General features: G+C 47.3%; 6 protein-coding genes across 6 annotated transcripts; 4 read left to right on the top strand and 2 right to left on the bottom strand.

The window, feature by feature from the left end:
* Positions 1-301: 301 nt before the first annotated feature.
* F5147DRAFT_782215 (uncharacterized protein) lies at positions 302-1,291 on the bottom strand (the record flags this gene model as incomplete). Its single annotated transcript, XM_041442738.1, has 6 exons — positions 302-546; positions 594-704; positions 755-817; positions 868-993; positions 1,054-1,146; positions 1,195-1,291. The coding sequence occupies 6 exons, from the start codon at positions 1,289-1,291 to the stop codon at positions 302-304; spliced, it is 735 nt and encodes a 244-aa protein (XP_041284609.1).
* A 4,670-nt stretch (positions 1,292-5,961) lies between these two features.
* F5147DRAFT_589220 (uncharacterized protein) lies at positions 5,962-6,487 on the top strand (the record flags this gene model as incomplete). Its single annotated transcript, XM_041432136.1, has 2 exons — positions 5,962-6,169; positions 6,219-6,487. 2 exons carry the CDS (start codon positions 5,962-5,964, stop codon positions 6,485-6,487), a joined length of 477 nt encoding a protein of 158 aa, XP_041284608.1.
* A 191-nt stretch (positions 6,488-6,678) lies between these two features.
* Positions 6,679-7,595, top strand: F5147DRAFT_782213 (uncharacterized protein; the record flags this gene model as incomplete). Its single annotated transcript, XM_041442737.1, has 3 exons — positions 6,679-6,864; positions 6,915-7,224; positions 7,276-7,595. 3 exons carry the CDS (start codon positions 6,679-6,681, stop codon positions 7,593-7,595), a joined length of 816 nt encoding a protein of 271 aa, XP_041284607.1.
* A 253-nt stretch (positions 7,596-7,848) lies between these two features.
* Positions 7,849-8,946, top strand: F5147DRAFT_782212 (uncharacterized protein; the record flags this gene model as incomplete). The annotated part of the gene is made up of 5 exons (XM_041442736.1): positions 7,849-8,122; positions 8,169-8,371; positions 8,420-8,440; positions 8,497-8,607; positions 8,653-8,946. 5 exons carry the CDS (start codon positions 7,849-7,851, stop codon positions 8,944-8,946), a joined length of 903 nt encoding a protein of 300 aa, XP_041284606.1.
* Positions 8,947-10,361: 1,415 nt separating this feature from the next.
* Positions 10,362-11,943, bottom strand: F5147DRAFT_782211 (uncharacterized protein; the record flags this gene model as incomplete). Its single annotated transcript, XM_041442735.1, has 5 exons — positions 10,362-10,600; positions 10,647-10,751; positions 10,800-11,523; positions 11,576-11,646; positions 11,697-11,943. The coding sequence occupies 5 exons, from the start codon at positions 11,941-11,943 to the stop codon at positions 10,362-10,364; spliced, it is 1,386 nt and encodes a 461-aa protein (XP_041284605.1).
* Positions 11,944-12,216: 273 nt separating this feature from the next.
* Positions 12,217-14,423, top strand: F5147DRAFT_782210 (uncharacterized protein; the record flags this gene model as incomplete). The annotated part of the gene is made up of 7 exons (XM_041442734.1): positions 12,217-12,354; positions 12,416-12,786; positions 12,843-13,017; positions 13,093-13,224; positions 13,276-13,320; positions 13,539-13,716; positions 13,765-14,423. The coding sequence occupies 7 exons, from the start codon at positions 12,217-12,219 to the stop codon at positions 14,421-14,423; spliced, it is 1,698 nt and encodes a 565-aa protein (XP_041284604.1).
* Between the last annotated feature and the right edge of the window lie 11,219 nt (positions 14,424-25,642).

The raw sequence follows: 25,642 nt of genomic DNA, 5'->3' as shown, positions 1-25,642 counted from the left end.
CCGGGCAGCGAGGACTGAGTAGGTGGAGTATACAGTACCAAGGACTAAGTACTAAGTAGGTTAAAGTATACAAGTACCAAGTACTAAGTACTGAGCAGGTAAAGTATACTGCAACCGAACCCCGAGCACCAGGCACCGAGCACCGAGCACCGAGCAACCGAGCACCGAGCACCGAGCACCGAGTACCGAGCACCGAGTACCGAGTACCGAGTACCGAGTACCGAGCACAGACAACCGGGCAGCAAGTACTGAGTAGGTAAAGTATACTGCAATGTGTCTACTATCAGACATTGATCGATATTTACATGTTACTTGAGTCCTCAAAGAACTCAATGAGGGTATCTAATACCTTCAGCATTTCGGAGGTTGACTCCCTTACCCTTTGCATCCTCCGGAGGTCCGCATCTGCTTTCCGCAGTTTGTCGCATGTTTCAGCCCATGCCATCCTGAATGGTCTGTCAGCCTCAAGAAGTTGTGCTACTGTAGGGGCAGGAAGATTTCCATGACGCTGTTGGTAATCACCCAGGCGATCTACAATTGTTTGAACTTGCAGAACATTAGCAGAGATAAATAATCAACTGTTGTATACATACTTTCAGCTTGATCATAAGATCCGATTGGCATGAACTCCTGAACCATGGCACGCAGTGCTTCATTGTTGAGTTCTGGCTCGGGCGATTGACGTTCGGGAGTTTCTGAATTAGCTTGGGAGATAACATGAATAAAAAACATGAAATGATATGAATATGCCTACAAGGTATGGGTGCCTCTGGTTCAGCCGGAGTAACCGGATGAGGTTCGGGAGTCGATTCATTCACTGGGGAAATGCCATGGAAAATGAACATGAGATGAAAAGAATAACCTCACCAGCCATAGGAAAATCGGGTACAGCCGGAGCATCATCAGACGAAATCAAGGTATCCTCCGGACCAAGATACAAGTCCGGGTCATCATACAGGGCCAGTCCATCCGCCAGGGCCGGATATGATGGATCTGGAAGTATGTCATGAATTTGCACATGTAGAATATGTACATTTGAATTGAGAAACATACCGGGAATCGCATTCAACAGATCCAAACCACCGGACGACCCAGAATCAGAGTCTAACTCATCATCCGGCCCAAGGTATATATCATCTAATGGATCTAAACCATGTCAGATCAATTCACTGAAATCAGCAAAAAAAAACATACCAAGGGACATCCGGGACTTGGAGGACTCATCCACATCCATTGAGGTGGATTCAGTGACCGGAGGGTCATGAAATCTGACCCCAGGTTGAGAGCTCATGATATCTGATGAGCTGATGAACTTATGAACTGATTGATAACAGATAACGTCGAAGTTCAACACATGGCCGGCGATTGCCGAAAGTTGAACCATGACCAAACAAAGACAAACAATCAACGATTTTCAACATCGTCCTTCAATTGTATTGTTTCTTTGAAACTTCATTCTAGTGATAACAGATTTCACCCTGCTTTCAACATTCTCACATCTGTCAACTCAATCCAAATGTCTACTCCAGTTCAATCTTCATTGGCCGACCTCAAGGCATCCACTGCTCAACTTGTAGGCATCATTGCCGGCGCTCGGCACATCCCGGCCAGGCTCAGTGGACGTCCAACTTGCTCTGACAAAGCAGGTCACCACTCTTTTGGTAAGTTGCACTCATTAAATTAGTTTACCATTGATGTTTCTAATATCCGGGTAGGCTGACATCATCCGGGCCCATGAGAAAGGGGAATACATCCCTGGCATTGTGGTGTCCTGCTCTAAGGAGCTGATGAGGGTGCGTTCCATGACTCCCCGGGCATTGCCCAACTGGCACGGCATTGGCCATGATGACCCCCGGGTGGCTAGACACGCCTGGCGCAAGCAAGTCCGTGCCTGGGAGGCGTTGGGTGACAATTCCTGTGATCTCCCTGTTGTTCCTAATCCTTCCACTGGCCCACTGACTGTCAACCTTCCGTCTCCACCTGTCCCTTCCCCCACACCTGTTCCTTCCCCCGCCCCTGTCATTCCCTCCCCTCCCATGTCGTCGCTGGACCTTCCGGCAAGACGGGTACCTGAGTTCCGGGACAAAGGAAAAGGTAAGGCCGTTTCTGTTGACCTGGAGCCAGAAGTTGGAGGGAGCAACAAGAGGAAGTCCCCGATGATTTCTGGACACTCCTCCCAACCTCCGAAGTCGGCGATGAAGGGTCGCAAGCGTGTCAAGTCAACTCGACTCCCCAAGTCAAAGCCGTTTGTGGAGTCGGAAGATGATGAAGACCCAATTGTTCAGGTATGTGTTCTGGCTCATTTGTGACATGCTCTCAATTTGTTGCAGCCGATTTCGCGTAGAGTGCCAGAGGTCAGTTCTTCCCCAGCTCTCCACCATTGTTGTGAGGACGCCCCAGTTGCCTCGGTCACCTGGTTCCCCCAAGAAGCAATCATTTGGGCCTGCTTCGGTAAGTCTGATTTAGTCGTCCGGAACTCATATATATGCTCATGTGTCCACAGCTGACTGCCGGCAGGCGTCCGGAGGTCATGGTGAGTCTTCCGGACAGGTCCGGAACTCGCATGTATCATTCTTACTCATGCCCATTGCATTAGGAATCTCCCGTTAGTCGTCCGGAGGCTCGGGTAAGTCTTACAAGCTCGCCCAGAACTCACATGCGTACTTACAATCTATCAGGCAACCTCCGGCAGTCGTCCGGAAGTTGAGGAGTCCTCTGATGATACTTCCAGCGCTTCGGATGGTGACCCCCCGGCCAATACCACATTTGATATCACCATTCCCGGCCCGGTGAGTACTCCAATTAATTCCCCTAGTCCATCTACTAACAGATACCACAGAACAACCCCTGCCATTATTGCGTCAAGGAGGATTGGCCCTGCGCGACCCGTTTTGACAAGAGGACCAACCTCCCCTGCTTGTCTTGCATCCGCTGCTCCACCAAGAAGATCAAATGCAACCCTGCATCTCTGGGATCCCGCCCAAACGGATCCTGAGGGAAGTCTACCACCGGCCGGACTGCATTCCAAGACATCTGCCCCTGCTCCATCCACTGCTCCGTCTCCCTCCCTGTCAAGGGCCCGAACTCGTAGTCAATCTCGTGGCCCGTCCCGAACTCCGGCCATCCCTGCTGCAACTACACCCCAGGTGCAGTCACATGGTCGCAGCAAGACCATCACTACCAAGAAGACACCTGCACCTGCACCTGCACCTGCGCCAGCTCGTAAGTCACCCAAACTTTTGATGACCTGCTGACCTGATTTTTTACTTAGCTGTTCGGTCTTCGAGCTTCGCAGTGCCTCGTGCAGCACTCGATGTTCCCATGCCGGATCTCCATTCCATGGCAATCGCGATTCGGGATGGTGCAGCTCGCATCGCTATTCTTGAGGCTCGGGTGCAGGAGCAGGATGCTAAGATTGATACCCTGCAATGCCTCCATGAGAGCCTCCGGGCACAGTGGTCGACCGGCACCCTTCATTTTCACTTCCGGACACACCGGCCGATGCAACAATCTTGCTTGATCAATCCGGTCCCCACCCGTCCATTTCACCCCTCCCCTCCGCACTTTCCAACCTCATTGATTTGGACATTTCAGTGATGCAACCCACACCCTTGATGGTTGAGGATGGATCTGCTATGGTAGGTCTCATGGTTGAGCCCACCCAAGTTCAGCCTGAGGGTCCACAATCCTCCTGGCGAAATTGTGCTCCCGGATGAACCAGGCAACCTCTTGCCAGAATCCTCCGGCAATATTGTGGTCCCTAATGAACCAGGTAACCTCCTGCCAGAATATGATTCTTCTGATGAGGAGTTGGATGTTGAGGGGAAGGTTGATCTTCCTGGTGAGGAGGTTGAAATGGCTACATAATTGCTCAGTGATAGATGTACATAAATCTTTTTCAATGCATGTTACCTATGCCACAATTGAATAATTTAATGACCAGTCCCGATATCCAGAACTCGAAACTGTAGATTGAGGTAGATATCACCCTAAACCCTAACACCCGAATGTCAAATTTTCAGTGCCGAACCCCGAGTGCCGGGTGCCGGGTGCCGAGTCCCGAAACCCGGAACTCAGGATTTGCCATTTGAGACTAACGACATTTTTCAGACATGTTTATATCAACCTACATATATCTATAAACATTTTACTAACCCCCAAACCCCGACATATATTTTTGTTGTGTCATACTGAGTTCCGAGTTCCGGGACCCCTGAACCCCGAAACCCGGCAGTCCACAATTTTGGGGTTCGGGGGTTGGTAAAATGTGTATGGATAGATGAAAGGTTGATTTAAACATTTTTGAAAAATGTCTCATATCAAATGTCAAGTCCTGAGTTTTGATTTCCGGGTTTCTGGAGTGCCGAGTCCCGAAACCCGGAGTCCCGAAACCCGAAACCCGGAATTCGAAACTCAGGACTTGACATTTGATATAAGACATCTTTCAAAAATGTTTAAATCAACCTTTTATTTATTCATAAACATTTTACCAACCCCCGAACCCCAAAATTGTGGACTGCCGGGTTTCAGGGTTCGGGGGTCCCGGAACTCGGAACTCGGTATGTGAGACAACAAAAATATATTTCAAACATGGGTAAGTCAATGTGTTTGTCAATCAACTCGATTGTAAATCAAATTTTATTGATCTCCCCAAATTTCCCAAGTTCCGAGTTCCAGGGACCCCCGAACCCCGAAACCTGAAACCCGGCAGTCCACAATTTCGGGGTTCGGGGGTTGGTAAATCTCGGTTTGGGGTTTTGCACTGAAAATTTGACATTTATATTTTTGTGAGTGTTGTGCTTCTGGTGTCCGTGCTTAGAAATAGGATATGTTGCACACCAGGGTTCAGGTGTGGGGTTTTTCCACTTCAGTCCTCGATTATTGGTCAATGCCACACATGGTCGATTCATGTTTTCGTGCTTAGGGGTTTAGATTCAGTGGTCGATGGTAGGTATATGCACTCATAGTGTACATGTATCCTACGTGTTTGATTGCTGGTGGCTACATCAGCTGTATGTCTTGATGAAATGTATCTAGGCTCACCCATATATGTACCCATCTATGTACAATTCCCCCACGTCAGCCCACCCATCTATGTATTATCCCCCACGTCGGCCCACCCAGTCTATGTAATACATCCTATGTTGGCCCACCCGTCTATATAATACATCCTACGTCGGCCCACCCGTCTATATAATTATAGCCCACCTCGGCCCACCTGTCTATGTAATAGATATTTTATCACACCCTCGGCCCACCCGTCTATTTGATATCCCTTTTGTCGGCTTACCCGTATATGTAATACTTTCCACGTCGGCCCACCTGTATATGTAATACACCCCACGTCAGCCCACCCATCTATGTAATATTCCCCTACCTCAGGCCCACCCATATATGTAATACACCCCCGTCGGCCCGCCCGTCTATATAACAATATTTGCCTTACATCTCTCTTCAGCCCAGCTGTCTATAATATCCTACTCTACATATTACCCAGATGGGCCCACCCATCTCCATGAATGATCATATTCCCCCGGCCCATCGGTCAACATCAAGGATATATATATCATTGGCATACATGGGCCCACCCGTCTCCATCGGAAATAATATGTGTCCCTGGCCCATCCGTCATCATCGAGAATATACACAACATGGGCCCATAATCCGCTGGCCCGTCTCATACGGGATATTATGTAGGTCGGGTGGCCCGTATAATACGGAATTTGTCACTGAAGGGGCTCCATACAAAGATGCACTGAGCTGGGCGTTGTCCACCTAGTTGGTCAGGAAATTGCACTTCAGGAAGGGCAGGCTAATGACACCCTGCAAGCAATCAGAGTGCTTCTAGCGGACAAGGCGGTGCTCTTCTGCACCACGGTCCGTCCGGCAAAATCTCAGGCCAAGGTCACCAGAGCATGGACTCAGGTACATTCCGTGGAAAAGGTCATCAGACTACAAACTATGATTTATTCAAAATGCTGGGCGCAACTTGGCAATCTACAAGCCCACATTCTACTGGAAAAATATCTCCGGATGGAGAAGAGTCATCTGAAGGCAAGCGCTGCTGTCGCTGATCTGAATGCCCAGGGACAGAGAAACTCCACACTTCCATGGTTCTGGTCTCTCGATGTACAAGGTGATTCGATTAGCAACGATTGGATGAATGAATGTGAGTCACCGTCCAAAGACCATCATGTCCGAACAATAACCGAAAATAGTCTATAGGGTCCACTGGCTTCGGGCCAAGGCTTTGCACGACCGGTGGTTGGAAGAGCAGTTGCTCGTAGAACATGAAATGGGTTGGACCTTACAATTTTTCCTCTACAAGGCAAGTATGTGGTTGTCACATATTACTCACAATGGCGATCCACTGCCGGAAGGGCACAAATGTTACGCAATTCGGCAGGCTCACATGTACCACAAATTGGCCAAACATGCACGTACAACCTTTCTCAAGGCAAATCCAATGCTCAAGATCATTGTTTAATTGCCGAGAATGTTGTGTATTTTGTGGATCAGAGTAAGAGTCATAAATAGTCCACATTATGTTTTTTGCATACAATGAAGGCATCCCAGAATATGAGCCACATTTCCGCATTTGTGTTTTCAAGCTCCAACAATGCATATAAACAAGCTGTCCAGGACCGGTTTCATGTTAGTTCCCATACCATACTTACCATGACCGAGCAAACTCGCACACTGTACGAGTCCATCGCCAGCTCATTCTCAATCTGGGATGCAGCCCACATATTTGAATATGCCACCTCCAGATTCACCGCTATTCATCTCATGCAGCTGGCAGAGCCTAACCCATCAGGTGCCTATCAGTACTCGTTTGTTCAACACCTCATCTGGGAGGCGGAGGTAAGTCCATTTGGAACAATCAAATAACCTTACTGATACAGACTTTAAAGTGTTTCGTGATCCCTTTTTTGAGCAAGTGCACGGTGATGAACATTAATATCAGCATGCCGGTCTATCTCAGCAATGTCCTCCTTCACATAACATACTTTCAGATGGAAGACCGAAACCACAAATCACTCTTTGCGAGATTACAGGACTATCCGCACAACAAAGATGGTAAGGCGGTAGATCAATATCGAGTGGTTCCACGCTACCACTACTGCTGGTGGAAAACACCATGTCATTTCATGGCTATGCAAATGCCTCCGGCTTTCAGTAGCTCAGGTGAACGAGCTAACGGCCGATCACTTCAAACAGCGGGTGAGTGATTTTCAGTCTTAATTATAATTTTATTAATGGACAATCAGCCAGCCTTGGGTTTGCTCATACCGGAACCAATTACTCATCCACGGATGGATAACCCGCTCCTTCAACAACTTCATGTTCTGCGGACTGAAGTTGGCTGGCTCGGTCTCGACCTCGGACACATGCTGGTTAGCAAACTCGAAGCCACGGGAGCGGCGGTCGATGCAATGAACCGACTTGAACAGCCTCTCGACGAGGTCTATGACGCTATGGCTGCCTCTCAAGCGGCAGTGGACGTGTTGGCGGAAGATTATAACAATGGCCGGATCAGAACATCTCTGCACGGAGATCCATTCCCTCAATTGCATCCCTTTGTGCGCCAATGAGGGCAGCCGCGATGTTGAATAGTTACGGAAGCATATGTATATATTTAGCAAATGGGTCTGGTGTATGTAAATATTAGATGAGATTTGTCCGGTAGCTACCTGTGTATTACAATTCAATGACAAATGCCATTGCTGGATACCAGAGCATTTTGAGATTACGTGTATAACATTGCTGCCGCTAGGGTTGTTACATCATAAGCATCGAGGCTGCTCAGCAAATGTTCACTTGAGATGCAAGCCATGCTCACACACCATGCCCTTTGTCTCAATCATGATATCCCATGAGTATTGGGAAGCTTACCATGAGAAACTGGCTGCCCTTGATCTCAACACTCACCCGACATCATTCATTCCACAGGATTGGGCTCTCAATGCTGTTGACATAGCTAGTGAATGGGTGGAGCAGCAGTTCGCAGCACATGTTGCCAGCAAACCACTTGTTCCTGCTCCTCCGGAACTTGATCCTAAAACCATGCTAGCATGCAGACACCTTGCGTTCGTGCTCGCAGAGGCATATCAGCATCCCAGTGAGTTCAGCGCTCTATTGTTATAACAGTATCCTGACGTGTGAAGTCAAACTGGATATCGATGTCATCCAGTACAATGAGGCATTGACCAAACGGGAGTCAGGACTGAATGATGCTCATGAAGAAGCTTTGTTAGCAAAGTTCCCTCCCGCCAAGCCCATGTTGTTAGATCGCCCATCGGTGGTAATTGACGCTGGTTGCCGAATCATATTATGGTATCTGCCGGGTGCACTGAACTGGTCCCTGCAGGTGAGCGGAGGTCCGCAAAGATGTCTGATAACACTGACAGAAAATAAGTGTGATATGTTTACTGCCACGGTCGGTATGGGCAACCTATTACAAAACAGCATCACCACCGGCAAGACATCGACCAGAAGGACGGCGAAATGGAGAACAACCACGTCGAACTTTCACCCCGCACAAGAACCTGGTCTAATTCCCAGGTGCATCAATATTTCACCTTGCTGGTTTCAACAGGGCATGAGGTGAGATCAAGCTTACCCAGATCATTGCATGCTGAACACATGCAGTGTCAAGGCCCGCCACCACAGAATCCGTTGGACGGGTGTATTCCAGAAGTCTCTGCCACTTTGAAGAGCGATAGAAGCCTGTCATCGATTATAGATATGCAGTGTCCGGCTCTCTTGTCTTCAGCAGCCCTTCGGGTAATGCACCCACAACTTTACCGGGCATCAATGTTCACTCACGTAGAACTCGGGCATTGGGCGGCAGCGCATGGTGAAGATCAGATGTACCGATGTCTCCAGCATTGGGTGTCAGCATATTCCGGTGCTGTGTTACGACAAACGGTCGTGTGCGACTAGGATGATCTAAACAGCGACAACCACGACAGTGGTACCAAGTGCTGAGAGTCGTCGGCCTTTACAGACAAGCAAAGGTTGCGTACTCGAACGTAGCTCGTGGTGGTTAACGAGGGGTTACGCTGAGATGATAGCGGTTTACAGACAGTGAGAGGCGTCACTGAAGGTACGAGTCGATGTCAAGCAGGTGGCTTTAGCGGGACAAGGAGTTCAAGGGTAAACCTAGTAAGATTAAAGTAAGGAACGTCTACTTGTAATCTTCGACCTTATATAAGGCTACTCTATCGTATCTAAGCTCAGCCTAAAGCTGGGTTCTAATATGCTTATCTACATGAGTCAGAGATAGCGTCCATGAGGCGGGCTTCTATCGTAGATAGCGTCCATGCGGTACGCTTCTATCAGAGATAGGATCCACGTGGTATCCTTCTATCAGTCCATGAGGCAACACGAGGCTTGCCTTCTATCTTGATAACACAAATAGGTCTTCTAGACCTATGTCGTCATGTCTATGTCACGTGCGGTCCAGACCGCTTATCTAAGCCGGCAGTTGCCACTTATCGTCTCTCATCTATCATCTATCGTCGTCTATGGAGCTGGTGAGACTCCGGTGTCGTCTATCGTCTATAGCCGTGCGGGTGGCAGAGGGCTGTCTGCTGGCGGGGGACTCGTGCCATGTTACTGTAACATGCTGCAATCGTTTGCAACAGGCAATCACCTGGTCATCAGGATCCCAAATGCCCTCCGGAGGGATTTGACATCCTTACTTGCATAGGAAGCTATAAACATGCAGTGATGAATTTGACAAACTTGGGAATCGATTTGGTGTATAATCTGGGAGTTATTCTGGCTGGCTTGTGAGGCACAGCATCCGGGTGGGGGAGGGTGACAGAATTGCGTGGGCTTGGTTTATGTGGGACAGCGTGCACAATTATGCCGGAACCCCCCATACAGAGTTTGCAAAATACAGCCTGGCCGACTTTGCCACCTACCACCTAGCGAGATATAATCAGGCTGATTTTGTTTGGTACCAAACATGATCCTGTCGGTAGTTCTGACATTGCTTTCTTAGACTCACATGTATGTCGATTCTTTAGATACTACGTTGTTCCCATAATTCATAGGCTGATGTTTGAGTGGCTATTTGAGGTCGATACTGCTTTATTCATTAATTATAATTTCAGTCCACCCACCCTCTTTCATCAGGGAGCTTTGTGAGATGGAAAACGGTCATCCGAGATGGTGATTGGCCACTTTCACATCACTGCACACAACTGGTCGATTGTGTTTGTAACTGGGAATATCCTGGATACGTTCTCAGTGCAGTGATACAATTTGTTCATTGGCCAGGTCACTCTCGGCAGTCAATATATTTACAATTCTAAATCTACTTGTACCGTCGCCCAGAATAGGACACCAATTTATGTAGCCCGACCACCCCTTTCACAAGTTGTAATCATGTCGTCCAGTTGTTCCATGATCCGGCGGTGTACATTAAGGAAATGATGAATGGTTGCAATGTCCTTGCTTAGTTCTGTTGCTTTGATCACTGTGTCTGAGTATTTCCCCAGACCATCTCGATTTGCCATATGTGTCAATGCTGGCATGGGGTCATGGCCACCCTCGGTAGTGGGCAGTATGTTGTTCAGGTATGAATTGACTGCCCATTATGTTAATCGTGAGCAATGCTAAATCAGGATACTTACCATCCTGATGCCAAATACTGCGTAGGTGTCGGATGGCATGTTGCATAGAATGCTCCGCATGTTGGAAGACATTGTTTTCATTTCCTGCATGCGTGCTGGGCATACCTGCACAGCTTCAGAAGTCATAATGCAACCATGTGGAGGATGACTCACCTATTGGCATACCAGATGACACAAGGTCAACCATATCGTCACCGGCTGTCACAGTTGGTTCAACCTCTCTGCCATCCCATCCACAATCATACGGGTCCTCAGCCATGGATGGGTCTACATCCTCATGGTGCTGTTCTTCCATCACCGCTGGGAATAGCTTATCGGTATCCATCGGATCACCCCATCTGCAGTCATACTGATCCTCCACTGACTCACCCACAGACATAATGTCTCGATCATCTGTTGGATCATCCCACCCACAGTTGTAGGCATCAGCGGGTGACGCACTGGATTCCATGATCAATTCATGACCCATCGGGTCATCCCATCCGCAATCATACATATCGTCCCTGGACTCACCCACAAGCATGATGCTTTTGTCATGCATCACATCGTCCCATCCACAATTGTAGGCATCCGCCACCAATTCACTTGAACCGGCGATGCCTACATCATGGCCAGGATGGCGCCATTCACTGGCATATGCCTCTGCTGACCCCTGCAAACTAGGATTATCCCATCCACAGTCATGTGGATCCTGGTCATTGCTTCCAGTGATGTCGGCGATGGATCCCGTAATGTCAGAGGTCCGCATGCTTTCCAAAAGATACATATCTTTGGACCATTTGTTAGAAAAGAAATGGAAGATCGAAGTAAACCTGAGGCTCACCGGACAGCATGCTTGTGACTTCGTCAAAGTGGCCGTTGAAGCATAGCTCGTATGCTAAGGTGCACCATCCAGTGAATGAAATGCATAGGTATGAACATCAGCTTACCTTTACATCTTTTTGCAAAGGGATCATCCGTTTTTTCATAGCCGGGGGAAATTCATTCTCCAAGTTATATTCTGTTGTTGGAAGTTTGTTAGTATCCTGGCTCAGGATGGGCCATGCTTACTTTGAAAGCATGGATAGTCCGCCAATCCGACTACTCCTTTGAACTTGGATTTTCTCAGCTTGGGAGGAGTCCATGACTCTAATGGTACATAAGCACCCCACCAGGCAATTGGATCTGCGTCTAGAGGAAGGTGTAGCACTGCCGGACTGTTGCTGTCGACATTGCTGCCGTATATGGAGAACATGGAGGGGGTATTGCCAAGGTATGGCCGTTCGGGAGTAACAAACCGCACTGTTCTTGGGGTCATGATAGTTTGGTTTGAAAGAAAGTTTCGAGGAGGATAGAAAACAATCCAACGAGTGGCACCGTGTCGCAACTGTGGGCCATGGAACAATGGTGGACGAGATCATGATATTACATCATACCATTCATCTTCTTCACATTGCACCACACTCAGAAAGAGCCACAACCAACGTGTGGATATAAATCCCGACCCATGTGCAAATTTTCAAAAGTCACCTTTCTGTCCCTTCCGTATACCATCTCACCCGTTACCCTGCAACAAAGTTTCAATATCGCCATGACACCTGCAGATGCAGCTAATGAGGCTCTGAATGAAACACTAGCGGCTGTGCAATTGTTAATGAAGCGGTGCATGATGTTGTGGCAAGGTGATCCAGAGGCCTTGAAACTATCGGATGAGATCGCCAGACGTGTTGTGAGTGTTATTTCTTGCAACTATGTTATTACTATTATTAATATTAACGCCTTTGGCAAAGGCAAAAGACTTGAGGCTTCATGCAGGGATTGCCACTTCATTGTCCCCGCAGCTATTGTCATGTGCTGCCATTGTGCGAGACTGCTCAAAGGGTGGCGTCTTTCAGACTTCGCCGGATTGGACGTCTGTTACCGACAAGGACCCAAGAATTAAGTGTCACCTGCAGTTCAATAAGACGATAGATTACCGCTCTTGCATTGCAGTTAAGATTCCTGTTCTTGTGGAAACTCCAACATTATCATCTTCTGCAACTTCGGCACCGGTCTCATTTACAACACCACCTCTCGCAGCTGTATCTACCCCTGATCTTCCTCCCGGAGACATGAACCATGCGAGAAAACCTGCAGCACTGGCAATAGAACTGTTGCCATTGTCACCATCCCCATTCTCAAAGGCATTGGAACCTCTGACCCCCCTTCCTGTTTCAGCTCTGATCCTGCTGAGATACAACCTTTTGTGCCAGGCACGAATGCGATGCCAAAGGTCGGCAATGGTAAGAAGAGACGGGCGGAAGATGACGACCCGGTAGAGGCCAAATCGGTCGACATGTCTAACTCGACTTCCTGGTCACGGAAGTCTGTTCCGAAGAGGGAACAGGTTAACGTCAGATGATGAAGAAAATGAGACTACCAAACCATCTCTGACACAGGCGAGTCCTGCTCCTTGCATTCGGCACAGCTGACCCACCATCTGATTATATTCCTTAAGGTGGTACCATCACCGCTCATCACCAAAGAGGATTTGGCACTGGCATGTTTGGATTGCTCGGAAGGAACTGATGATAGGGGTTTCTGGGATGCAGAAACCAGGGTAAGTGTTTTCATTAGGCTCACCACAGATTCTGACTCGGATGTTTATCAGCCTGTTGAATGGGGCCAGGACTCTGCTATCGTGATGGCAGTGAAGGTAAGCTCCTCATTATTCATAAAAAATCAACACTAAGATGTTTGAAGTATTCTGTTCATCATCACCCGCAGAAATGCGACAAGTGCACCAAATTGGGTGTGGCATGTCTTGTCCTCCCGGATAAGAAGTTCGGATGCATTTGACTTGCCTGCGCTAATTGTGATGAGATGAAGATCTCATGTGCGATCAATGGAGTCGGTGTCTGAGAATGAATGCAGGCCAAGGCTAAGGCCAAAGCAGCAGACAACACCCGCAACACTGTCAGACACTCCAAGTCACGTGCCCCCAAGTCCCGAGTTGTGATCAATACTCCGGTCAATACCAGGTCCCGGAAGACCCTGATACCACCGGCTCTGTCCTCTTCGGAAGTTGAGCCCGATGTTATTGAACGCAGGGGTGAATGTTTTCATTCCATGGTTGGTACTTGAACTGACACTCATTTAGACTCTGCTCCGGACGCTAAGCCAATGTGCATGGATGTCTCACCGGTTCCCACAGAGGTTCAACCGACACCTATGATGTGCCCACCTGCACCCATCGAGGCAGAAGCGCCATGGGCGGTCAATCCCGTGGAGCCTGAGCCAACTGCAAGGGACATCCTGCAGAGCATCCAGGATCTCGGAAGGCGGCTTGATCTTCTTGCCACCAATGAAAGGGTTGATGAGTTGGATGCGAGACTCGGTTCGGTGGAAGATATCTTTGGGCAGCAATTGAGTGCACTTGAGCAACATCTCAATTCATCGGATACAGAATGGAGAGCAATGTCAGCTTCCATTGGCCATTTAACCATTGCTATCCGGGACCATAAAGATGATCTGACTGTGCACCATTCCCAGATCAACACTACCGCTTACGCCCCCCCTACTCATGCAAATGCACACCTCCCGGCCTGGCTCGCTCACAGTGATGAAGACCCACACATCTCAGCCATTGGCCAACAGTGGACTCATGCATGGGATGCGTCCGTTATGACAGGTGTTCAAGGGCATGTCGGAACCTCAGCATCTGCTGCCCTCATTGCTGAAACTCTTGATTCTACAGTCCCGGCAGCAGATATATCGCCTGAACCCTTTAGCGATCTTTCAACAATATCCGATGATTAAATACGAATTATTGGATCCTGATGAACAGTGATGATATTCTGTCTTTACTTAGTTTTCATTGCATACGTTTGGTACTCCTACACATTGACCATATTACATATGATACTCTATTGGAAGGTGTGTAAGGTTAATATGTAGCCTGGGCCTGGAAGATCAAATTCAATAGTTTGTGAATCTTCCAGAATTAACTTGTCTGAGTGACAAACATTATTCTGCGGTCAGTATCATTATGGATGTCATCCTAACTCAATTACTTTATAGTTATCATATCAAGCTGTGATATCCAATGGCATAATGCTCCGGTTTGGATAGTTCTTGCGGTCTTGGCACAGGTGTGAATGCATGGTTTGTCACTCCTGACGACGGCACAGCGGATGCAACATGTACGGCGTATCCCTCTGGCATGAATATCAGCGTCAGATCCGGATTGGCATTGATATCATTACAGAGTTCTGTTGCATAAATCGTGGTGCTGGATGCCCATTATTACTCACAATCTTATGTTATGTAGTGTAGAAGTTTGGTAGTTACGCCTACTTACACAGTATACACAGTTCAAATAAAAAAATCCTTTACCAGCAGGAGCCAAATTTTCCATTATCACTCAAGTGCCGGGTGGACACAATGTCAATGTTGGATGCCATCATTGTGAATCGGTACCACATTCGGATTCGTTTATCTGGGCATTAGTGGACAGAGTGTGACATACCATTGTGTCAGACAATTGTCAAACCACTCATGGATACGATACTGTTCTTCCCAGTCCACATTTTCCAATCCACAATCCATAACTTTCCAGCAATACCCACAACCGGATCCGATTTAAATCCAGACTTGTCAGAATTTCCCAAAGTCAACTTTTGATATCTACCGTATTCATTTCCCTCTGCACCACCTTATTTTGTTTATAAATCCATCATGACCGTACCCACGGAAGCAGCTAACGATGCATTGAACATCACACTGGCCGTGGTGCAATCGCTCGTGAAGCAATGCATCAAGGTGAAAGAGGGCGATCCAGAGGCCTTGAAGCTATCAGATGAGATAGCTAGGCGCATGGTGAGTGTTTCTAATGTTCCCCTCGAAATGTTATGTTAAACTAACATTTGACACAGGCAAGAGACTTGAAATTGTATAGTGGGAATGCCACATCATTCTCCCCACGGCTGCTCTCTTTTGCTGCCGTTGTGAGACAGCACTCTAGGGGTGGTGCCTTTCAGAGTGTCCCCGACTGGACCTCTGTTGCTGACGATGACCCATGGATCAAGGACCACCCGCGATCCGAGAAGACCATGGTCTATCACCCACCCTCTGTGCTTGATGTCCCCACAGTTGCAACATCGAGCACCATTCCCACCACCATTCCCACAACAACTTCAGCTCTCATTGTCCCACCATTAACGCCCTCTGCTCTATCATCCATGCCATCCCGCATGGACCCGGATCTCATCACCAAGCCGGTAGCGGAACCAAAACGATCTTCACGCTTATGAGCATGCAAGAATCCATCCCGCACAGACCCGGATCTCATTGCCAAGCCGGTAGCGGAACTGAAACGATCGTCACGGCCACGAGCGCAAAAGAACCTGCCTCTTCTCGGACGTCCAGCAGGTCCACCTGCAAGATTCTACCACCTTTATGTGGACAAAACTAAGAAGAAACCGGAGAAGGGCGTTTTGCAGGTCGGCGATAGCAGAAAGAGAAAGGCTGAAGATGAGGATACTGATGGGGCCGTTGTGGTTGTCACCCCCAAGTTGCCTTCCCCATCCCAAGAGCCGATGAAAAAGAAGAAGAAGTTGAGTCAGAATGTTGAAAAGAGGCCAACAGGAATCATGTTATGGTACATTCATTCCCTTCGCTTCTCCTTCGTTACCGGACAATGGTACCTTGATACCGCTATTAACGAGCGACCAATTACCTTCCAGACTCTTACTCATATCATCGCTAAACTGACCTTCCGTGCCGGTAACCACCATCATGCCTAGTTACTATCTCTTATCAAAGCGGGCTGTCCGCACCATGGTTACTATCTCTTATCCCTTATCTCTTACCATTCACCAAGCGGGCTGTCTGCCTTCTATCTTGATAGCACATTTACAAGCTCCGCTTGAACTCTCGCTATATAGACACATAGTGTACCACATGTAGTTCTTCACTTTAATCTACTGGGTTTTACCTGGAACATAGTCCTTTAGCAAGGTCTCCAACCTTGCTATCTAAGAACCATTATTCTAAGGGAGTCGCTGATACTCGCCTTAGCCAGAAACCTTTGACCTCTCATTTGAGAGAAGAACCACGTCTGTCTTGCCGAATCCCAGTCCACTCGGACTAAGACAGCTCGACCTATCCCAGTCGTAACAAATCATCGATGTGAAGCCAAAGGTATGTCTGTTGATCTTGGTTCATGTATCAAATGGCTTACTGCTCCAGGCATTACCGACCGTCACTACTGACAAGGTTGTGCCGCTAGGTGATGACAAGGGTTTCCGGGATGCAGAAACTCAGGTATGTGATCCGCACTTATCCATATCGCTGATATGCTAACACATTTCAAAGCCTGCAGAATGGGGCTCGGATGCTCATATCGCTACCCTGTGCCAGGTAAGTCCATCAGTACATACACAGGAGTCCACAGCTAACATATTTCAAGCATTCCGTTTGTTACCATCCTTGGCAGTGCAACAAGTGCACAAAATTGGACATACCCTGCATTGTCCTTCCGGACAAAAAGTTCGGATGCACACGACTTGTGTGTGCGAATTGCGACCAGATGAAGATCGCCTGTGCGATTGACAGCATCGGTGTCAGGCAGAGAATGCAAGTGAAGGCGGCTGCAGCTACATCAAAGCTGGCCGGACATTCCAGAATGCGCATTCAGAAGTCCCGTGCGATCTCCAAGACCCCGGCTAAGAGAACACTTGCCCAACTCCCTTGTGTTAAACTCAACATAGTTGAAGGTGAGTTTGGAGTCACGTCGGAAGAACTCAAACTGATCTGAATGACTCTTAGAGCCTGAGCAACAGCCTAGCCTGCCAGCTGATGCGCCCATACCAATCATTGGCACAAGTCAATGGCCGGAACAGGGTGATCAGCTTGTGCCGACCAACCGCGCCGATCCTGAGCCAACTGCAAGAGACATCTTGCAGGGCATCCGGGACCTCAGCAAGAGATTGGATCTCCTGGCCACTAATGAGCGTGTGGACACCTTGGAGATAAGAGTGCATTCGGTGGAGAATATCCTCCACCAGCGGTTGAACGCACTGGAGCAACGGCTCAATGCCCCGGATGCCAGGTAGAGAGCAATGTCGGCACTTCCAGTACTCGTAGAACCAACTAGTTTCCGGGACTCTTTGTGTCACAATACCCAGATCTTCTGTGCAGGTCATCAATACCATATATATTGTACTTTTAGCTACTCCTTTACTTACTATACTGTTCCCGGTCACTGTCCCTTGTAGTTCGAATCTCAGTTTATGTAATTTGTAGATATGAACTGTATTGTTGTTTTCCTCAATATGTTGTCTTCCCTGGTGAGGAAATGCTTTACTTCATGATGCTCACATTAAGCTGTGACAGCCAATGGCATAACAATCTGGTGTAGATAGTTCATGCGTTTGTAGGTGTATCATTGCTGATGCTACATGCACCGTGCATCCCTCCAACATGTGTATCAACATCAGATCCGGATCAACATTCATAAAGAACTTTATCCCGTATTTAGTTACTTGTTTCCATTGTGAGACATGAGGCTACCTAATGGCTATGGATGCTGAACTAAACACATACTTCAAAGTACATACATGACTGCCTATTATCATACAATCTTCTGGAACCAGGCATCACAAGCTGATCGGATGTCCGATCTTCTTATACAAGATGGTGCAAATTCTGACCCATATGCATAGCATGGCCAGCCTGTATGTGTTCATGTGGGAGAATTGCTGGCATATTCATTCAGAAAATTGCATGTTCATGTCGCCCTCAACTTGTGGGACAACCGGATCCATTCGGCCACATTACTTCACCATATTGATGCCATCAGCAAAATAGGTCAATTATATTTTCCCAAGAGGCCAACCGATATACATTAATATATTGCTTTCATCCCATATCCAATCACCTGGTCATCGGATTTGCATTGTTGTGCAACTCGTTTGGGTCTGAAATCTTCATGTATTCCTACTCTCAACTCTTTCTGAGACGCATCACTATTGACTAAACTTTCACTATACCACCTTCGGAGACCAAATCCTATGTCGTCGTAATATCTATCGGCCATTCCAAAATCATATACACATGTACCGGGTACTCACAAGCCTTTCCGAGACCAAATGCTTCACTCTTTAGGCCAATCCGTAAGATACTCTACAGGCTGAAGAATCACTTGCCAGACCTTTCTGGAACTGTAGTGACAATTGACTTGCTGGGAATATCAGTAGGCCCTTTCGGTGCTCTGGACCAAACACTAATTTACTGGGCCTATCCGACACTCATTCTGACATAACTACTGAAAATCCATAGATGCTCGCCCTCTTGCCGGCCCCTTGTGTACGCCCTCAGTTGAAAAATAACTAGTCTCTGAGACTAAATGTGCATGGACTGGGCCGAAATCCCTAGCCGAGCCCTTCCCTGACTCATGAGATGAAACATCAGCATTGGGCCGAAGAAATACCCAGCTGGGCCTGTCAGGAAGCCCCTCTGAGGTCACTTGCACATGTATGAAGAACATCCCGCTGGGCCCAAGTGTCGGCTCTTCCGAGATCATATATGCCTATTATAGGCCAGAAACAACAACTCACTGGCCCTTCTGAGATCAAATGCACAGTCCATGCTGCATATTCTTATAAGTCGGCCCTTCCGAGACCAAACACATCCTCTTGGGCCAAAAATGACCAGCCGGGCCCATCTGAGATCATGTATGCCCATCATGGGCCAGAAACAATAACTCGCTGGCCCTTCTGAGATCAAATGCACAGTCCATGCTGTATATTCTTATTAGTCGGCCCTTCCGAGACCAAACACATATTCTCTTGGGCCAAAAATGACCAGCCGGGCCCATCCGAGATCAAATGCACAGTCCATGCTGTATATTCTTATTAGTCGGCCCTTCTGAGACCAAACACATATTCTCTTGGGCCGAAAATAACCAGCCGGGCCCATCCGTAAGCCCATCCAAGACTACACAGCATATGTGCTGGGCCAAACAATAACTAGCTGGGCCTTCCTGTACGCACTGCCGAGATCAAATGCATCTGGGCTGCACAATAAATGGAACCATATGTTGCCTCTCCGGCCGGGATCATATGCATATCTGGTGGGCCGAAAACAACTAGCTCAGCAGGCGTATCCATGACCCCTACCAAATTCAGATAAAACACCAGCCCACCCCCTTACCTGTATGTTATATCCAAATCATTCATATACTAATGGCCCACCCATCACTACCAGGAATTCCTTCATAGTTGGCCCACCCGACTTGCCTGCATATTGGGCCCACCTCAGATGGCCCGCCCAGCTTGGCAAATTCTCAACCTTTGGCTGTCCGTCTAACTCGGAAATAAAGCATTGAGTTATGGAGGACATCTCGATCCTGGGATATCCGACCATCCGACCTCATCCGACCATCTGACCTCATCCGACCATCCGACTGCATCCACGCCAGTATAATAATCATCGTTCCCACGGATACATAATATACTACATTCAATGTTAAAATATAATTATGTATTAAGCTCACTGTTTCCCACACATCCTCACCTCTGCGCACGTCGGGGATATTACTACATTTGGCCAAGCTGCTACTCAACAGCACCGCCACATGCTTACCTCCCTGCACCACATTCAATGACTATGCCAATACCATCAGCCCTTGAGGCCTTGAGGTGCTGCAGTTACTGCATCATTAGCGCATCAGCTCCCTACTGGCTCATCTTCAACATTGACCATGACACAGAGGGTGCCGGCGAGGGCGGGGAAAGAGACACAAAGGGCAGGGGGAGGGGAAAGAGTGATGTAAAGTTCAAGGTGGCGTGCTTGGTGTTGTTTGTTTGTAGATGATGGTGGCTGGCACGCTGAGTCATATCTGGGGCAGATGTTGGAAAGGGTCAGACGGTCGGATATCCTAGGATCGAAATATTCTGGAGTTATGTGATCATTGGCAGGTTTCAAACCTGCGCAGTCCAAGAGAAACAGATTTTGACTCTGATGTTCACTTGCAATTTCATCTTTAGCAGGTTGTGAACCCACACAGACAGATTTAGATTCTGTTGTATCAACTGCTTGGCTAAGACCACTTAGATGCACTCCCAATGAGCCCATTCAGAACCAAATCCTCAAGGTACATTTATCTGCATTTTATCAGTTCTAACATTAATTTCTAACATCCCTCTTGAGTCCAATCACATGTGATCCTTCCATTGTCGGTCCTCACTCATGACCTAGCTGTTAATCCCAAGACATCACAAACATCATTGGCCCACCATGGTAGTCTGTCATCAGCACTTTTTTAGAGCAATTGCTAGATAAACAGGTCTTGAAGTCAAGAGCCCCAAAAGAATTCTGATGTCTTTTGCAATAAGAGTAGAATAAAAGAATCAATCATGGCGACCATACTGTTGAAAGAACTGCCTTGGGGATTCACTTTTGAATGAGTTCATTGGAAGTGCATTCAACTGGTCTTAATCAACTAGTCGAATACAACAGAATCTAAATCTGTCTGTGTGGGTTCAAAACCTGCTAAAGATGAAATTGTCAAGCGATCATCAGAGTCAAGATTGTTTCTCTTGGAATAGTGCAGGTTTGAAACCTGCCAATGATAAAATTCATTTTCTATCAAAACACACCTTGAAATTTACTCATAGTTGGTTTGCTTGCAAGATGATCAAAGTTGTGTTTAGCCATGTGGCTGTCATAACAGAGTCAAAATCTGTTTCTATTGCAGTGCAACAAGTTCAAAACCTGTTGAACACCACATTTTTCCCAACTCTTTGTAACACCTCAGTTCAAATATCATCTTAAATCCCTGCTCATTCCTGTCTCTGTCTGACTTGAGTCTCATCTCTTATCTTTCTCTTAAGTATTAGGATTGATTCTGAAGACTTCACATCTTCAGCTCTGCCTCTGGCAGTCCATACTCTGTTTGGTTCTACTCTGGACTTTGTCCATGGTAGTCCTTCTGTAGTTTTCTGAATGTCTGCTGAACTTCTGGAGTTCATTCTCAGCCACTGGAAATTAAGGGAAATTACTTGGGTAAGGGACACAGCACTGTAGCACTCAGCCTCGCGCTAAGCTCGTGTTCAGTTATTTTCCGATACACATCAGATGTCTGCCGCACGCTAATCATTTTCTGATGACAACCTAACAATTACCCACTCAACTCGATGCTTATCTGATCAACACAACGTTTAGGCCGACTCCTGACCCAACATATTCATATTCTCACACAATTGTCCTCCTCATGTCCTATCCTATCCTGCTAGCCCCACTAGGTGCGTAGTTCTTATTTCGCACATTACCCATGTTGCAGCCAGTGCTATTACATGTTTTCCCATCATCCACAGCATGTAGTGTTTGTTTACATGTGCTTTGGGATCGGTCATATTCAAACCAAAAACACCTACACTTCCCGCAAACCCTGTCAACGAAATGCTACCCCCAGCTACCCTTTCCCCTCCTATCCCAAAACCCAAATTTCTCCCTCAGAAAACCCTGCCGCTAAAGCCAATATACCCTACTACCAGCTCTCGAACAATTCCTCATCAGTCTAAAATGCTCTCTGTTCCAACCATCACCCTTCCCATTCAGAATACGACTTCATCGACAAATGCACCAGCCATGTCCACCGCCAACAAAGGTATGGGTGCTATGCCCGGCCCCGGATCAAACAAAGCACCATCGTTCAATGGTGAAATGTCAGAGCTACTCGAGTTCATAGAAATGTTTGAGGATGTAGCGACATCTTACAGACTTACAGACAATGACAAATGCAAGATGATAGTATGCTACGTCAACCTGGAGACCAAGAGGTTCTGGGTCACACTCACCAGATACGAGAGCAAGAACTTTACAGTATTCAAGGCAAACATTCTTGGACAGTACTCTGGAGCGGCAAAAGGAACACGATGGACCCTCCGCAACTTAGAAACAGTCATCCTTAACGTGGTTGAGTCTGATATCGAGACTGACACAGAATTACTACAGTACTATCAGCAGTTTCAACCCATAGCCGTATGGCTAGTAGGTAATTCGAAGATCTCGGAATGTGAACGAGACCAATACTTTTGGCAGGGACTTCCTCAGTCTGTATGACTCACCACCGCAAATCCCACCGACAAGCTCAACAGACATTTATCACGACATCCTGCTGACAAGCTCGACAGATATATACAGCCTCCATCCCCCTCGACAGACATCTACCACGCAATCAAGTCTTCCAGCCTTTAAAAAGCCCATCCCCATATCCCATCTCACTTTCTCCTCCTTTGCTGAGTTCCTTCTTCAAGCACACTTCAAAATCAACCCAGTCAGCCGCACCTTTGCATACAAAAAGGTAGCCAACAAGGTCAAGCCGCTAGCTACAACAATGCCAGCCCACGCATGTATTATCTGGTGCATTTCAGAAGATCCACTTCAAACCCTCCCATTCCTTTCCCCAAATCCTCCTGCATTCCATCCTGGCTCCCAGTTTATCCCAAGATCGCATGGATGAACTCGGTATCTTCAAAAATGACTTCCTATAGCCTGAAGAATGCAAGTTAGCTGTGCAAGTCCTCACCAACAATGAGCTAGCACTTGCCTGGGATGAGTCCGAGAAGGGTCGCTTTCATCATCCACACCATTGAACACACCCCCTGGGTCCATCGTCAGCCTCCCATCCCACCCTGGCATTAAGGAAGAAGTCATCGAACTCATCAAGTCAAAAATAGCCTCCAGCATCTACAAAGCGTCCAACTCATCCTACCTATCCCAGTGGTTCTGTGTCATGAAGAAAAGCGGGGCTGTCCGTATTGTTCACGACCTCCAAGAGCTCAACTCCATAACCATCAAAGATGCTGCTACAATGCCATACATAGAACTGTTTGCAGAACAATGTGCAGGATGCGCCATCTACTCCATGATTAACTTATTCATCAGATTTGATCACCGAGCACTTGCAGAAGAATCCCGTGACATCATCACATTTCAGACTCCTCTTGGCACCTTTCAACTCACAGTCTTACCGCAAGGTTGGATGGACTCCCCTGCCGTGTTTCAAAACAACATATCATTCATTTTACAGGAGAAGATGGACATAGCCCCCAATTTCCAAGACAACGTGAATGTACTCGGCCCTCACACCCGCTATGAGCTTAGTGACGGTATCTATGAGATCCACCCACAGAACACACTCATACGAAGGTTTGTTTGGGAGCACTGTGTAGATGTGAATTGAGTTCTGCATCGTCTCAAGCACGCAGGAGCTACCATTTCAGCGAAGAAGTTGTTTTTATGTGTTCCTGAGGTCCTTGTTGTCGGTCAACTCTGCAATTACAAAGGATGAATCCTGGACAAAACCAAGGTTTCAAAGATTAGAAACTGGCCACCCTGCACAACATGAACTGAAGTTTGTGGCTTTCTCGGAACTGCAGGCACTGTTTGCAACTGGATTAAAGTTTATGCCCGTATCGCACAACCTCTCACTAACCTTACTCATCTTGACACTCCATTCATATGGGATTCAGCTGTGCAAAATGCCATGGACTCCCTCAAAGATGCAATCATTCATTCTCCCGCAATTTGCCCCATCAATTACTCTTCTTCACTCGAAGTCATATTAGCAGTAGACTCATCTCATATAGCATGCAGATGGATTCTCTCTCAAATCAATACAGAAGGTCATCGTTGTCCATCCAGATTTGGCTCCATTACTTGGAATGAGTGGGAGTCTTGTTATTCCCAAGCCAAAATCGAGTTATATGGCTTATTTTGAGCCTTGCGCACAGCAAAGGTATGGCTCATCGAACTCAAAAGCTTTACCATCAAAGTGGATGCAAAGTATATTTGGGGCATGCTCAATCATCCTGATATCCAACCTAACACTGCCATCAATCATTGGATAGCTAGCATCTCCCTCTTTGACTTCACCCTTAGACATGTCCCCAGAAACAAACATGTAGCACCAGATGGATTGTCTCGACGGCCCACAGCACCCAGAGACGAAGAAGACTTGGATGAAACAACGGAAGATGTTGAAGAGTGGATTGAAGAAATACTGGGATGCAGAATATGGGTGGCAAAAGAAGTTAATAACGAGTGGCTTGCTGAAAGGATGCAAAGTGCTCTGACCATCACACCAGACTTGTCCAAAGACGAAATTCCTTCCAATAGTGTAACCTCTCGCCATGATGACGATCTGTGGACTATCCAAACCTACCTCAATACCCTCTTCTTTCCCCCAAACATCCCAAGCAAGGATCAGATTCATCTTGCTAAATGTGCACATCAATTTTTCGTGCAGGGAAACTGCTTATGGAGAAAAGAGGCAACAGGACAGCACCTACTCATCATTTCTGCTCCTGATGGAGCTCGCATTCTCCATGAAGTTCACGACAAACTTGGGCACAATGGTTTTTACCATACTCAAAGGACAATCGCAGACCGCTTCTGGTGGCCTTCCCTTGACAAAGACGTATCCTGGTACCTCAAAACCTGTCACCAATGTCAAACTCATTCCATCGAAAAAGTAGTCCTCCCTCCTACCATCTCTATTCCTGCAACTCTCTTCCGAAAAGCTTTTACCAACTCTATGTATATGCCCGCATCTCACAGATTCTCTTACATCATTCAAGCATGATGCTCATTAACTGCTTGGCCCGAGTTTAGAATGTTGAGAAAAGAGACTGGGAGGACGTTGGGTGCATTTTTGTTTGAGGATGTTCTCTGCCGGTGGGGCGCCATTAAAGAAATCGTAATGGATAATGGGTCACCTTTTGTCGCCATGCTCGATTGGCTTGCACACAAATATCACATCTGGCACATTTGAATATCCGCCTATAATTCAAAGGCAAACAGCCTCATTGAACATTCTCACAGAACCATTCAAGACTCACTCGTTAAAACCTGCAATGGCGACATCACTCAATGGCCAACTCTCATGCACCATGTCTTCTGGGCTGACCGCGTCACGACATGGAAGTCTACTGGCCACACTCCATTCTTCATGGCACGCAGCATAGAGCCTG

This window comes from Suillus discolor, assembly GCF_016758755.1.
Source record: "Suillus discolor strain FC423 chromosome Unknown F5147scaffold_189, whole genome shotgun sequence".
NCBI lineage: Eukaryota > Fungi > Basidiomycota > Agaricomycetes > Boletales > Suillaceae > Suillus > Suillus discolor.
This window is presented reverse-complemented; position numbering and strand designations above follow the sequence as displayed.